Source organism: Anolis sagrei, chromosome Y, assembly GCF_037176765.1.
Source record: "Anolis sagrei isolate rAnoSag1 chromosome Y, rAnoSag1.mat, whole genome shotgun sequence".
In the NCBI taxonomy this organism is placed as follows: Eukaryota; Metazoa; Chordata; class Lepidosauria; order Squamata; family Dactyloidae; genus Anolis; species Anolis sagrei.
Window position 1 is genome coordinate 72028391 of NC_090035.1, and position 13043 is coordinate 72041433.

At 39.6% G+C, this 13043-nt stretch overlaps 1 protein-coding gene across 1 annotated transcript; it reads right to left on the reverse strand.

Annotated features, from left to right (window-relative positions):
- Positions 1-294: 294 nt before the first annotated feature.
- LOC132780074 (cytochrome P450 2G1-like) lies at positions 295-10388 on the reverse strand. The gene is made up of 9 exons (XM_067462019.1): positions 10168-10388; positions 8520-8682; positions 8288-8437; positions 6164-6324; positions 3338-3511; positions 3035-3176; positions 2132-2319; positions 1715-1856; positions 295-606 (listed from the first exon to the last, which is right to left on the reverse strand). Exons 1-9 carry the CDS (start codon positions 10345-10347, stop codon positions 425-427), a joined length of 1482 nt encoding a protein of 493 aa, XP_067318120.1. The 5' UTR covers positions 10348-10388; the 3' UTR covers positions 295-424.
- Positions 10389-13043: the final 2655 nt, after the last annotated feature.

The following is a 13043-nucleotide window of genomic DNA, read 5'->3' on the forward strand; positions in this document are numbered from 1 at the left end:
GCTGGATCTTCATGGATCAAAAACAAATATTTTGTCTGCCAGTTCAAAAAACCAGAATTTTGCATGCCAGGATTCAGGAGGCTCCCGAAAAATGGATCTCGGGGGGGGGGGGGGGGGCAACAAAATCCGGAAACCAAAAACAGCATGGGGTTTAGCCGGGTTGCACACCCCTAACTCAAGAGGTATCACCCCCTCATGCTTCTCTAAGAAATAGTCAAAATGAGTCAAAAGCATCTCTCTTACCCAGACAGGAAATCAATAATATCTCAAGGCAACAAGTCATAAAAAGCCATCTATTTATTTTTCTTTAATCAGCTCTGTTTATGAGTGTGAAAACAGAAGAAGTGCCCTTCCTTCTCCTTGTGGAGTCTGTCAATGCAGCTTCTGCAAGTGTCCCAGGCTGAAGGACAAAGTGACCTCAGGGTCAGCGTGGGATGACGGAGAGCTGGTAAAAGGGTGGGATGTTGGCAAAGCCACTTTCTTGAAAAGTGAGGTCAATATCTTCGGGGGGCACAGGGGACTTCAATTGGAAATTCTGCAAGATGATGGTGAAGAAGAGGAAAAGCTCCATGCGGGCTAAGGATTCACCCAGACAGATCCGTTTCCCTGAAAGAAAAATATGATAATTTATCAGGAAGTAAAGGCTGGCCCCCGGTGATGCAGCAGGTTAAACCGCTGAGCTGCTAAACTTGCTGAGCAAATTCCCCAAGTTTGTGTGGTGTTTCCCTCCAACTAGCAATCTCATTGTCTTAAAAGATTTCCCTCATATTCAATTTGCTCGTGGTTTGTGGTTGATCTCAATCATTTGGAATAACCATTTCAGCCACCTTGTTATGGGTATTTGGATGGCCCAATTGTTCATTTGGGGAAACCTGAGTCTGGTGTCCCTAAATTCAAAGGCAATCAAGATAATTTGTAAATTTGCCAATCTTGATACAGATTTGGATCCCTAGAGATGCAATTTTTCGCTCCTTTGGGTATGAAGGGAGCAATGAGAAATTTTAGCAATTTTCTTCTCTGTGCAGGAAATTCTCCCCAAACTGTGCAGTCCATGAATAATACTTGCCCATGGAAGAGGATTAAATTGTCAACAAAGGTTATACAATTATGAAATATAATAATAATAATAATAAACTTTATTTGTATTCCGCCCTATCTCCCCGAGGAGACTCGGGTCTGATTCCAACATAACAACGGCAAACATTCAATGCCTTCATAAAACAAATAATAACATAAAATCTCAGAGAAATCCCGCATATGAAAATAACATTAAAACCTAACATCAAATTAAAGCCTAACATCAATAAATTAAACCTATCATCAATAAATTAAACTACATGTAGTCAAAAATATATAATAACATAAAATCTAAACAAATATGCACATTAATTTACAACAACCAACTACGGTTCAAAAAAAGGGGGTGGGTTGGGTGGGTTGTGTAGTCAAACAATTTGGCTGGTGTGGACTAGGAGAGTCCAAATACAAAATAGTTCTCAACCAGTAATCTCTCCTTATCTAATCCTCCTCCTCTCCATATCCTAGTGAAATGTAATCCAGAGAGTACATGACAAAGCTCTTAACCCCTATATTTTTGTGCATGTTTGCTGTGGGAAAATAAGGAGACCACAGTAGCAAGCGCCAAAAGCAAGCATGGGATATCAAGTAAATTAACTAACAAAACGGAATATTGGAGTTTTTCGTAGAGTTCTACCTGAGGAAAAAGGCACAAAGGCATCATTTGTCTTGAAGCATCCATACTCATCCAAGAAGTTCTCTGGGTTGAAAGCATTGGGGTATTTAAACATAGTAGGGTCATGCAAGACAGTACTCAGCAATGGCAAGACCATCATCCCCTGGGAAAGGAAAGAGTTGGGAGCTCAGATTACTAAAAATGCAATTCCACCATTATAACAGAATATCCACTATATTCTATTATATATATATATATTCTGTTTCCAATATTTTGAACAGTGTATGATGGGTTCAGAGACTGGAATTATACCATCATGACTCATCTGCAGTATAGTAGTAGAAATGACGAGCTATTCCTATAGGTGGGATTGAATCATAGTGAAATGTCCCATGAATCCCTTCAATTACTCGTACCCTTGTGGCCCCACTACTGTACCTTAGGGATATGATATCCTCTGAATTCAGTGTCACGAGTGACCATGTGGGCCACATTCATAGGAATTACATCACTGTATCTTTGCACTTCGTGGATCATGGCATCTGTGTATGGCATTTGCCGCCGGTCCCCAGTGTTTGGGACACGATTAGGGCCAATCACTCGATCAATTTCCTCATGCACTTTTTCTGTTAAAGATATGAGGATAATTAACTCCTTGGGTTTCTGACTTTCAAAGGGAACTGAGATTCTACTTCCAATGAGACTAAAGGGGAACATGAAATCCCTTACTATTAATTGCAGGAAGACTGACATCTCATCCCAAGCAATAACCTGCATGGCCTGGTTCTGACTTCCTCTTGTAGAGAGACCATCATGTACTAGTTTTCCTCATACCTTGCACCTCATAAATTATTTCTCTCCTTTCCAGTTATTTCTGTAACCAACAACTATTGGAGGGTCTCTTTGTAGTTGTCAAACATGTTAAAGTCCATTGGGCTCTCAGTATTCACCAAAGTTTTCATCCAGGACATTTGGACAGTGGTGTAAAATGGCATCCCATATATAAAAAGCCAAACAAAGTTGCAGAGAACCTGAGGATCAGTGAAATGGTGGGGGAATATAAGACTTGGTATGCAGCCAAAACAAGGCCTGCTTTTTCCTCAATATTTTCAAGTCATTGTTAACTAAATCTATAGATGCAGAAGCCATAGATACAGGGGGCAGACCGTTCTCCAATGATTATGTGGAAGAGAAATTAAAGTGAAATTTGACCATAGAATTTGACCAGATGATGACCATAGAATTTCCCAGGAAATATTAAAGGTTCTTAGCGAGAGCATATTAATCACATCTGTAAAGTTTGAGCTGCCACTTTGGCCTAACTGTTAATAATATTAACACCTTGCACTTCAGGATATTTCATCAGAAGCAGGAAGCCATATCTCAAGGTGAAACTGCCTGTTTCTATTCCTCCGAGGATCAGATTAAGAATGCTGATCTCCAAGTTCTTCATAATAAATTCACTGCTTGGATTGTCTTTTTCCTGAAAGCAGGAAAGAACAAGACATCATGATACAATTCCAACTCTGATTGGAAGCAAGTAGGATAGATTAAAGATTTCTTATCGCATTTCCCTAGTGAGAAAGATTAACTGCATTAACAGTTAATGTAGATGCCTGCTACCTTCATGCGCCAACAAGGTACCTTTTCCATCTGGATGAGAAAGCAATCAATATAGTCACGTGGGAAATTGGAGTCAAAGGTCTCTTGATTCTTCTTGATTTTCTTGGAAATGAAGAGCTTCATGTCCATGGCATCATAGATCTTACTGTAGATTCCCGGAATGTAATTCAGGTAGTTGGAATAGATGTCATAGAACTGCACAAGGAGAGAAACCATGCTGAACCGATAGATGTTGTATTCCATCTAAGCATCAACAGGAGTTTTGGTGCTAGTAACAAAGGGACATCCAAGACCTCAATTTTGTTCTGAATAGGATGAAGCAAATATATCCTACTCATCCTCAAAAATATGTGAGCCTCCCAGGTTTAGTGGCTGAGTTATTGTGGCCTCAAATATTATTTGCAAATATGTCACCTTAGCATATGAGACTTTTGGCCCCTTGCTAATCTTTGTGGATGGGCACCATTACATGACACTGGCTTGGTTCCTCCTCACTGATCCCTGAAGTGGGAGGGATGTATTGCAAGATGATTCAAGGATGTATTGCAAGATGTAATGCAATACATCCTTGAATCAAGGATGTATTGCAAGCAGAGGTGGCCCTAGGTAATTTTCAATGGTAAGCAAACAGTATTTTGCCCCCCCCCCCAACCAATCACTGATACATATTTTCTGTTTGTCGTGGGAGTTCTGTGTGCCATATTTGGTTCAATTCCATCATTGGTGGAGTTCAGAATGCTCTTTGATTGCAGGTGAACTATACATACCAAATGCTTACTTTGAGTAATGGGTTAAGCCGCCCCTGATTGCAAGATGATGACCGACAATGCAATTGGACTACTATTTCAGTAAGGGGACGCTGAGGATTTTGTTTTTATCGATATTACTGTTTCTTTTATATTACATTTTTAATGTTGAATTGGTTTTATAATTGTTTTTAACTCTACTCTGATATTTGTTGTGGCATCAAATTGCTGCCAACTGTGAACCGCCTTGAGTCACCTCTGGCTGAGAAAGGCAGTATGCAATGCAGTAAATAAATAAATAAACAAACAAACAATTCCTCACCGACAAAGCAAGGTAAGTCATGTTTCTCTCTCCCTTTCCCTAACTAATGGGTTAAAGATCAATGCCTTTTCCTTAGTCACCTTTTCCCTAGTCTCATGGGGACATGAACAGGGGCACCTTGTCACGTTCTGCCATGTGATGGTCATTGCCGGTGAAATGGAACAAGATGGGGGGGGGGGCAGGCTCATGTATATGATTGAGGTCCCAAGACATGGAAAAGCAAAAGCAGGGAACCTGGGATAGAAAAGCTAATGTTCTACAAATATGAAAATAGTCTTGGAAGCCATGACTTTTTGTTTTCTTTATTTTTTGCATCAAAACATAACAGATATAACAGGGGGAAGGGCATGATGTAAAATTGGAGAATCATCGGGTTGGAAGAGACCCCAAGAACCACCCAGACTTGTAGGTTTTTTATTTTTATTTCACAACTTAACAGAAGGAGACTCCAGAACATTTTGAGGAGGCATATTCCACTGCTGAACAGCTTTTACTGTCAGAAATGTTTAAATTGAATCTTTTTCCTGTCTTTTGAAGTGACTGCTCTGTGTACTGGTCTCTATAGCATGAGAAAACAAGTTTGCCCTCCTTTCAAATATTTAAACCTGGCTCACCATATCCCTGCTCAGCCTTCATTTCTCCAAACTAGACATACTCAACTCCCTAATGAGATCCTCATAGGACTCAGTTTCCAAATCTTTTATCATTTTGGCAGAAACTGGAGAGACTTGGGGACAATAGATATACCGGGAAAAGTGAAACCAGGATAGAAAGTGAAGTAAATGTTCTATCACTGTGTCTGTGAGTCAAAGAAAATGCTACTTCAAGACCATAGAATTGAGAAACCTAAATATGACACATACAAGCAAAGGAAACCACATGTTTTATATTTTAAATTTAATATAAATCTCTTCGCTGACTACAGTATCATCATCAGTCAATAGATGGGAAGTGTTCCTAGCCAGGAAAGGGAAGCTGGAATCAAGACTGACTCCTTTATTTTCTCAGAAGGTCAAAATCTTGGTAGTAAAAACAAATTGACTTGGCTTCCCACACTAAGAATTATGAGATCTTCACAAAGGGAGCTAGGAAGGGTTGTTGTAGTTTTTTCGGACTGTATGGCCATGTTCTAGAAGCATTCTCCCCTGACGTTTCGCCTGCATCTGTGGCAAGCATCCTCAGAGGTTGTGAGGTTTTGTGGAAGGTTTTGGCAAAATGAACAGGGGACAAAAATGAGCAACAAAAAAAGCTGAATGAGTACTTTCGTAAGGACAGGAAATGGAACTGTGAGAAAGAAAAATATTGTAGGTGAAGTGTAGGAAAGCAAAAGAAGAGGAAGAGCACCTGGATAGGCGATGGGATCACAAGAGCATGAGGATTGTCAGAGCGGTAGCTGGGGGGGGGGGGGGAGTAATAGAGGTTCAAACCCCCTCCCAAATTTCAGATTTTTAAAAAACCTGCTTTACTCATGAGTTTAAATTGTTTAACCAAATTCCCATGCTAAGTCTATTAGAAGCAAAAATTAAATTGATTTAATTAAGTCTATATAAAATATAGAATGAACCATACTATTTAAATTACTACTCATCATGATTCTCTAAGACAAATTTCAACCACTACCACCCCCCCCCCCCAAAAAAAAAAGAAAAAAATCTCGCTATGGCCCTGTGTGAGATGAACATCTAGGTACGTGAGAAAGGAAGAGGAAAAACTCAGGGGAGTAATGAAGAAAAATAGATTTGTTATAATTTAAACTGAGCATTACTGCAAAAGGAGTACCTGGGCCCAAGAGGTGCTGATCTCCCGGAAAAATTTATGTACCATCCCTACGAGGGCCTGGAATTCTTTGTCCTCATAGTCAAAACGCTTCCCAAAAGCAATAGAGCAAATGATGTTGGAGAATGCACGGCTGAAGAAAAAGGTAGGATCAAAAGGATTTTCTGCACAGCAAAGAGAATGAATGAAGAATCAGTCCACAGAAGGTCTATCTGGTGCCAAGAACAGGAGCAAATGCACACTGTGTCCACTAATTAACATACAATGGGAGCTGTAGTCAGGCCCATAACCAGAAATGATATTGGAGAGGGAGAGTTGAAACGTTCTTTCAACTAGGCTTTCTTACTAGACTTGGTTGATCTAATCATAGCCCAAAATAATTAAAATAGTATTATTCATTCTATATTTTATATAGACTTAATTAAATCAATTTTTATTTTAGTTACAAAGTTTCAAATCTTAAAAAACTGAATATGAATCTTAATTGCTAATTTTGTGGTTACAAAAGAATACTACATCATCTGTTGGAATACTTGAAAACTGTGTCAACACACTTTTGCAGAAATCAGACTCCATCAATAGACTTTAGTGGACACAGATAATTAAATTAGTAAAAAATTAAACTACTTCATAAAATCTATAATTGTGTTCAAATTTAACTTAAAATGTTGATTAGAATAAGAAATACAGCATTTGGAAATATCACCTATACTGAGTAATACTATTATTCCAACATGTTCCACCACATTATCCCACAACATCACCTATATATTCCACAATATCACCTATGAGCAGACTTTCTCATTTCCATACCACCAGACTGTGCCTCCACAGCACGTGGCCGGGTACAGCTATATATATATATATATATATATATATATATATATATATATATCTGCACCCGGTCATGCGCTGCTGTGGCACAGTCTGGTGGTATGGAAATGAGAAAGTCTGCTTAATAATAATAATAATAACAACAACAATAGTATTAGTAATAATGAATCCTAGGGTAGGAAGAGACCTCCAAGGGCCATTCAGTCCTGCCCCACAATCAAAGCACTGCTGACAGATGGACATTTAGTATTGTGAACACAACATACTAATGTTTATTGTAGATTTTTTGCTTGTTGTATCTTGTACAAGCTGTGAAATATATACTTGGTATTGTTCTACTTTGGTAATAGTGGACCTGTTGTCTTGTTGGTTTTAGGGAATACATTTCTTCTCAGTTTGTTGCAAACTTAGGCTTTGCCTGCCAGTTGGGTGGGACAACTTGCTTGTTTCCACTATATCGGCTATTGCAGTGTAAAAGGTAGGTAATGACAGTGTGAACAAATTGTCAAAATGTGGTTGAGATAGTGCTTGCTGTTCTGGAGGGTCTTTTATTTTTTTTCCTCTCATAAACTTAGCATAGGGATGTGGTTAACCAGTTAAAAATCATGAGTTAACCTGGTTTTTTTTTAAGTGAAAATTTTTGAGAGTGGTTTCAACCCCTAACTCTCCTCCCTTGACTACAAGGCCTGGCTGTGGTCCCTCTTGCTTTGATGATTAGAGTACTATTATTGAACGGTATTCGTTCAGTCTGTCTTTGCCACCTTTCTTACTAGGCTTGGTTGATCAAAAAAAAAAAAACGTTTCAAAATTTGTTTCAGATGTAGGGGGCTCTGGTGGTTCAATTCTAAACTCAATTCCGATTTTCACAGAAAAAAATGTTCAAAACTTTTTGAAACTTCCAAGACTTCCGAATCCTTTTGTTAATGGTTTGAAAATGTTATTTCCTGTTTCATTGGGTGGTCTTTACTTTGAAAGTAGTTCTTTTACTCCAGAAGCGGGGGAAAGCAAGCAGAGGAAATTCCTTCCTTCTCTGGTTTAAAACTGGCTTCTCTGGCTTGAGCCGAGGCCAGGAAATTCCTTCTTTCTCTGGTTTAAAATTGGCTTCACTGACTTGAGCCAGAGAACTCCAACTCACTTCATGAGTAATAACAAACATGGTAGAAAAAGCTTCAGAAGGGCAAAGGGACTTCCGGTTTTCTTACAAACTTCAAAGTTGCTTCAAAAAGGTAATTTTTCTTACTTTATTCCAAATTACGAAGGTTCCGACGATACCTAGCCATGCCTATTTCTTACCCTTTGTCTTCCGAAATTCCTCCAGCAGGAATTGGACCTCCTCTTGTATTCGCTCTTCACTAGACTTTTTCCCCATTCCAAAACTCCTCAAGACGGTGAGGGAGAACCGGCGCAGTTCCTTCCAGCGTGCTCCATTGGAAAAACCCACTCCTGAAGGCAAAAGGAGATAAATGACATGGCAAGCAGGAACATGAATGGAACCATTATTGTAAACGTAACTGTGATGCCTCACCATATCCTTGGAAGGTAGGCACCATTGAAGGCATGGTAGTCCTTCCACTGAACTCTTCCGCCTTGTCTATCAGGGCCTCCTTCACAGCTTGGTGTCCACATAAGACCAGAACTGGACGTGTCCCAAAATAGACAGTAAAAACTGGGCCATATTTTTCACGTAGCTGTAGGGGAAATCAACCTTTCACATGTAGCAAAATCTTTTTGGTAGACAAATATGTTTTAACAGTGACCGTTGAGGTAGATGACTGCATCATTTGGGGTCAGGTAGCACCCTTCAATGTATGCTGAATCTTAATGTGGAAGTTTTTTAAAAATTTTAAACAAGCACTTAATCAGAGTAGTGATCCAATGGGAAGATTTGGTTCCACATGCTTGAGCCATCCCAGTTGAAGTGATGTATGTGTTCTGCAGTATAGATGCGCTCATACATACATAAACACAACAGTTACATTTCCCACCACCATCATGAGGATGATTTTCTTTCACATATTAATCCTTTTGGAGACAAGTCTTCTAGATTTACATACTGTAAAACATTTGTATTCTATTTCTTATGGCCCGATCTCTAGACTTATTCATAATATAATTCTTGACCTTAAACTATTCAAAATATAATGAAAATAGAATGCAAGAAGTTGAAGAAAGATGAAACTTGATCAAGAATTGGCCTAAGAGTTCTCTAGTATTCTCTCCTGAATGTGTGGTCATCTACAGTATAGAATTCATCCAGTTTGACACCACTTTAATTGCCCTGCAAAAGTATAGGGTTGGTTAAAAAATCCTCCTAGAGCATAAGAGGGGAAAAATTCCTTCCTGGCTCCTTAACGGTAATCCTAATATACTGTTTGATGGGCAGGAGTGGTGGGTCGATTCTCGGCTCCAGAATAAATAAGGGGGAAGGTCAGTGCAGTGGGCCTGGCTCCGCCCCATTCAAAGTAATACCACAGGACCTAATTGTTCTCTACTCGGGGGAAGAGGCAAACGTCTCTCTCTCTCCCCAGCTGTGGTGGGGTGGGAAAGTATCATGCTATGAATTTATAGGAGTTTAGTGAGACACTGGCAGTCACTGGCAGAGGAGGCAAAAGATGTTGTAAAATTAAAGCCCCCAGGACCCCATAACATTATACCATGTCAATTAAATCATGATCACTAGAGAACTCTAGCAAATGATTCTAAGTCCCTCACCAAACTATAAATTCCAGGTTTCCACAGAGTAGAGCCATAGAAATTAATGGAGTGTCACACTACAAATCCTAGAAACTAATCCAGACAAAAAATAGCATTTGCACTGTGTGGTGTTCTTTAGCATAGATGTGAGTCCTACCATAAACAACACACTACGAGACAGAGGGAAGGGAAGATAACATTTTGTTCAGAGAAATATATGCAAGAATATCTAGAAAACTTTAGGGTTCACCTTAGAAAGACATTTTTCTCAGTTCTTCTTTGTTACAGATTATAACCATGCAATAGAACATACAAAGAAAGAAGAAAGACAAAGAAAGTAAAGAAAAAGATAAAGAGGATAAAGATAGCTACCACTGATCCAAGCGCACTTCTTTCCACAATAAATCCTTTCGGATCATTAAACATAAATGTCTTTTTTCCCCATAAAAGGTCTGATAGAGTCCAAAAAGAGTCCATACCTTGAGAAGAGATTTTAAGGTTTCAGCTGGCTTGATTTGCAGGAAATTCCCAATCAGGGGCAGGGGAGTGGGTCCCGGAGGAAGTCTCCCCTTGTGCAATTGTTTCCTCCTAGATGATATGAGCAGATAGCAAGAAATGATGACAACAAGGAGGAGAATGAGTGTACCAGCCCATTCCATGGTGCAGGTTGTCAACTGTCCTTCTCTTTTGGCACAGTACAAACACCGGCCTCATTGAGCTGGGGCTTTCTGGTGTTTTATTGAGGTTGGTTGGGCACCGCCTTCTGTTTCATAACTGCTGAGACCTGGAGCACAAGTCAGCAATAAGAGAAGACAGAAACCAATCATACTTATCATTAACCTGTCGAGCAAGGAAAAAATATTGTTTATTCCTTCATGGCATGGGAATGGACATGAAATGAATAGCTCTTGTGGTCTCTTCCAACTTTAGGATTTTGTAACAGTTTATTTGTTGTGGATATTTTGTCCCCTTATGCAATTGTTTCCTCTTAGATGATATGAGCAGATAGCAAGGAATGAAGACAACAAGGAGGAGAATGAGTGTAGCAGCCCATTCCATGATGCAGGTTGTCAACTGACCTTCTCTTTTGGTACAGTGCGAACACCGGCCTGATCTAGCTGGAGCTTTATGGACTTTCATTGGGGTTGGTTATGTGTTTCATAACTGCTCACACCTGGAGCACAGGTCAGCAGTATGAGAAGACAGAAACCAACCATATTGACCATTAACCTGTGGAACAAGGAAAAAAATATTGTTTATTCCTTCATGGCAAGGGATTGGACACGAAATGAATAGCTCTTGTAGTCTCTTCCAACTTTAGGATTTTGTAACAGTTTCTTTCCTGGTAAATCAGTGTTGTGGGTATTTTGTCCAGAAGGCATATGTGTTTTAATGTTTGTACTGCAGCAGACATTCTAAGATATCTTAGGCAAATTACCAATTTTATTAGCTTTAAAACACCCAAGGCACCATTAAATATATCCAGTTGTTCCTCCATAGCCACAGATTTTGCATCCATAGATTCAACCAACCATGGATCAAAAATATTTGGGGACAAAAACTCCAAAATGTAAATCTTGGTTTTGCCTTCTGCCAATTCAAAGACTCTCAAACTATCTCTGGCATTCATGTGAGTTGTTTTTGGAAGCCGCCCTGAGTCCCATCAGGGAGAGAGGCCAGGTTATAAATAAATACGTTGTTGTTGTTGTTGTTGTTGTTGTTGTTTCTCATCTTATATTTGGGTTGTCATTCTGCTCCATCATTAAAAAAAATTGGACTTGAACATCTATAATTTTGGTATCCATGGGGAGGGCTCTTGAACCAGACTCTGGTGGATACTGGTGGTCCGATGTATATATTTAACCCATCACTGAAAGCAGATGCAATGTTCGCTGATTTTTGGGCTCTAAAAAATTGCTCTTTTTCTATTAGTTGAGAATACTTTTCATAGGATGATAAACCTCTGACAAAAACAAGGAGACATTAATGGCAAAGTCTGACTGTGGGATTTAAAAGGTTTTCCACCCAAGATTGAAATTGGGGTTTTTGACTCTTTGCTAACATTTGGAGGAATTTAAAAAGTACTCAGAAGGTTCCTTCAATCTTTTGTTGTTGTTGGCACAATAAAACCTGTGCATTTGGTGAGAGCCACAGTTTGAGAAAATGTACAGCTTTCCAAAATAAAATGTGCATTGATTTCATCGTCATATTTTCACATACTTTATTTATTTGTCGTGTCAGAGCGACCAGTCCATTATATTACATTTCTAGCAGAACAAAGCAAACAAACAGACAAATACAAAACTTGTGAGTTTGGTAGTTGGTTAAATGTCCTTTGACCAGTATCTGGCCACTTGGAGTGCCTCCGGTGTTGCTGCAAGAAGGTCCTCCATTGTGCATGTGGCAGGGCTCAGGTTGCATTGCAGCAGGTGGTCAGTGGTTTGCTCTTCTCCACACTCACATGTCGAGGATTCCACTTTGTAGCCCCATTTCTGACGGTTGGCTCTGCATCTTGTGGTGCCAGAGCACAGTCTGTTCAGCGCCTTCCAAGTCGCCCAGTCTTCTGTGTGCCCAGGAGGGAGTTTCTCATTTGGTATCAGCCATTGGTTGAGGTGCTGGGTTTGAGCCTGCCACTTTTGGACTCTCGCTTGCTGAGGTGTTCCAGCGAGTGTCTCTGTAGATCTTAGAAAACTATGTCTAGATTTAAGTCGTTGACGTGCTGGCTGATACCCAAACAGGGGATGAGCTGGAGATTCACATACTTAGAATGCCTGGGAGGGAAAATGGCAATAGGGATTATTGTATTATATAATTATTATTATAATACTATTTCTGACTGCTATGTCCAGACTGTTTCCAAAAGACAGTCACTCACCTTGAGAAGAGAGTTTATGGTTTCTGATTAAATGATCTGTGGAAATTCCCAAACAAAAGGGAATTTTGGGTCCCTAAGGAGGATTCCCCTTGTGTGATAGTTTCATTATAGCTGGCAGAATAACAAGAGAGAAAAGGCAGATGACAAAAAAGAAGGTAACTGTATCACCAAACTCCAAGTTGCAGGTTTTGTGGTCATGTATCCACTCTAATTCAGTTCCACATATTTTATCAATTGTGGGTTTCTTTGGTAGGGTGTAATGGTTTAGAAGAAAATATGATGAATGCTTTGCCTGTGAGATATAAGTAAAATGCATTCAGCTATTCCTTGGTTTGCAAGTACTGTGACAGTTGTGCCCATTCTAAATATGTTGTTATGTAGCATTCTCCTGTATCCATGGTATGTAACACAACCTGATTGTTCTGCCCCCCCACCCCCACCCCGTGACCTCTAAATCCTGCTATGCAGACAACCAATGAA

Coding starts and splice junctions, on each gene's coding strand:
- LOC132780074 (XM_067462019.1), bottom strand. CDS start 10,347: ATGGAATGGGCTGGTACACTCATTCTCCTCCTTGTTGTCATCATTTCT. Junction 8,438..8,519: donor GCCTACCTTCCAAGGATATG/GTGAGGCATCAC, acceptor TTTTGCCTTCAG/GAGTGGGTTTTTCCAATGGA. Junction 3,177..3,337: donor TTCTCATCCAGATGGAAAAG/GTACCTTGTTGG, acceptor TCCTGCTTTCAG/GAAAAAGACAATCCAAGCAG.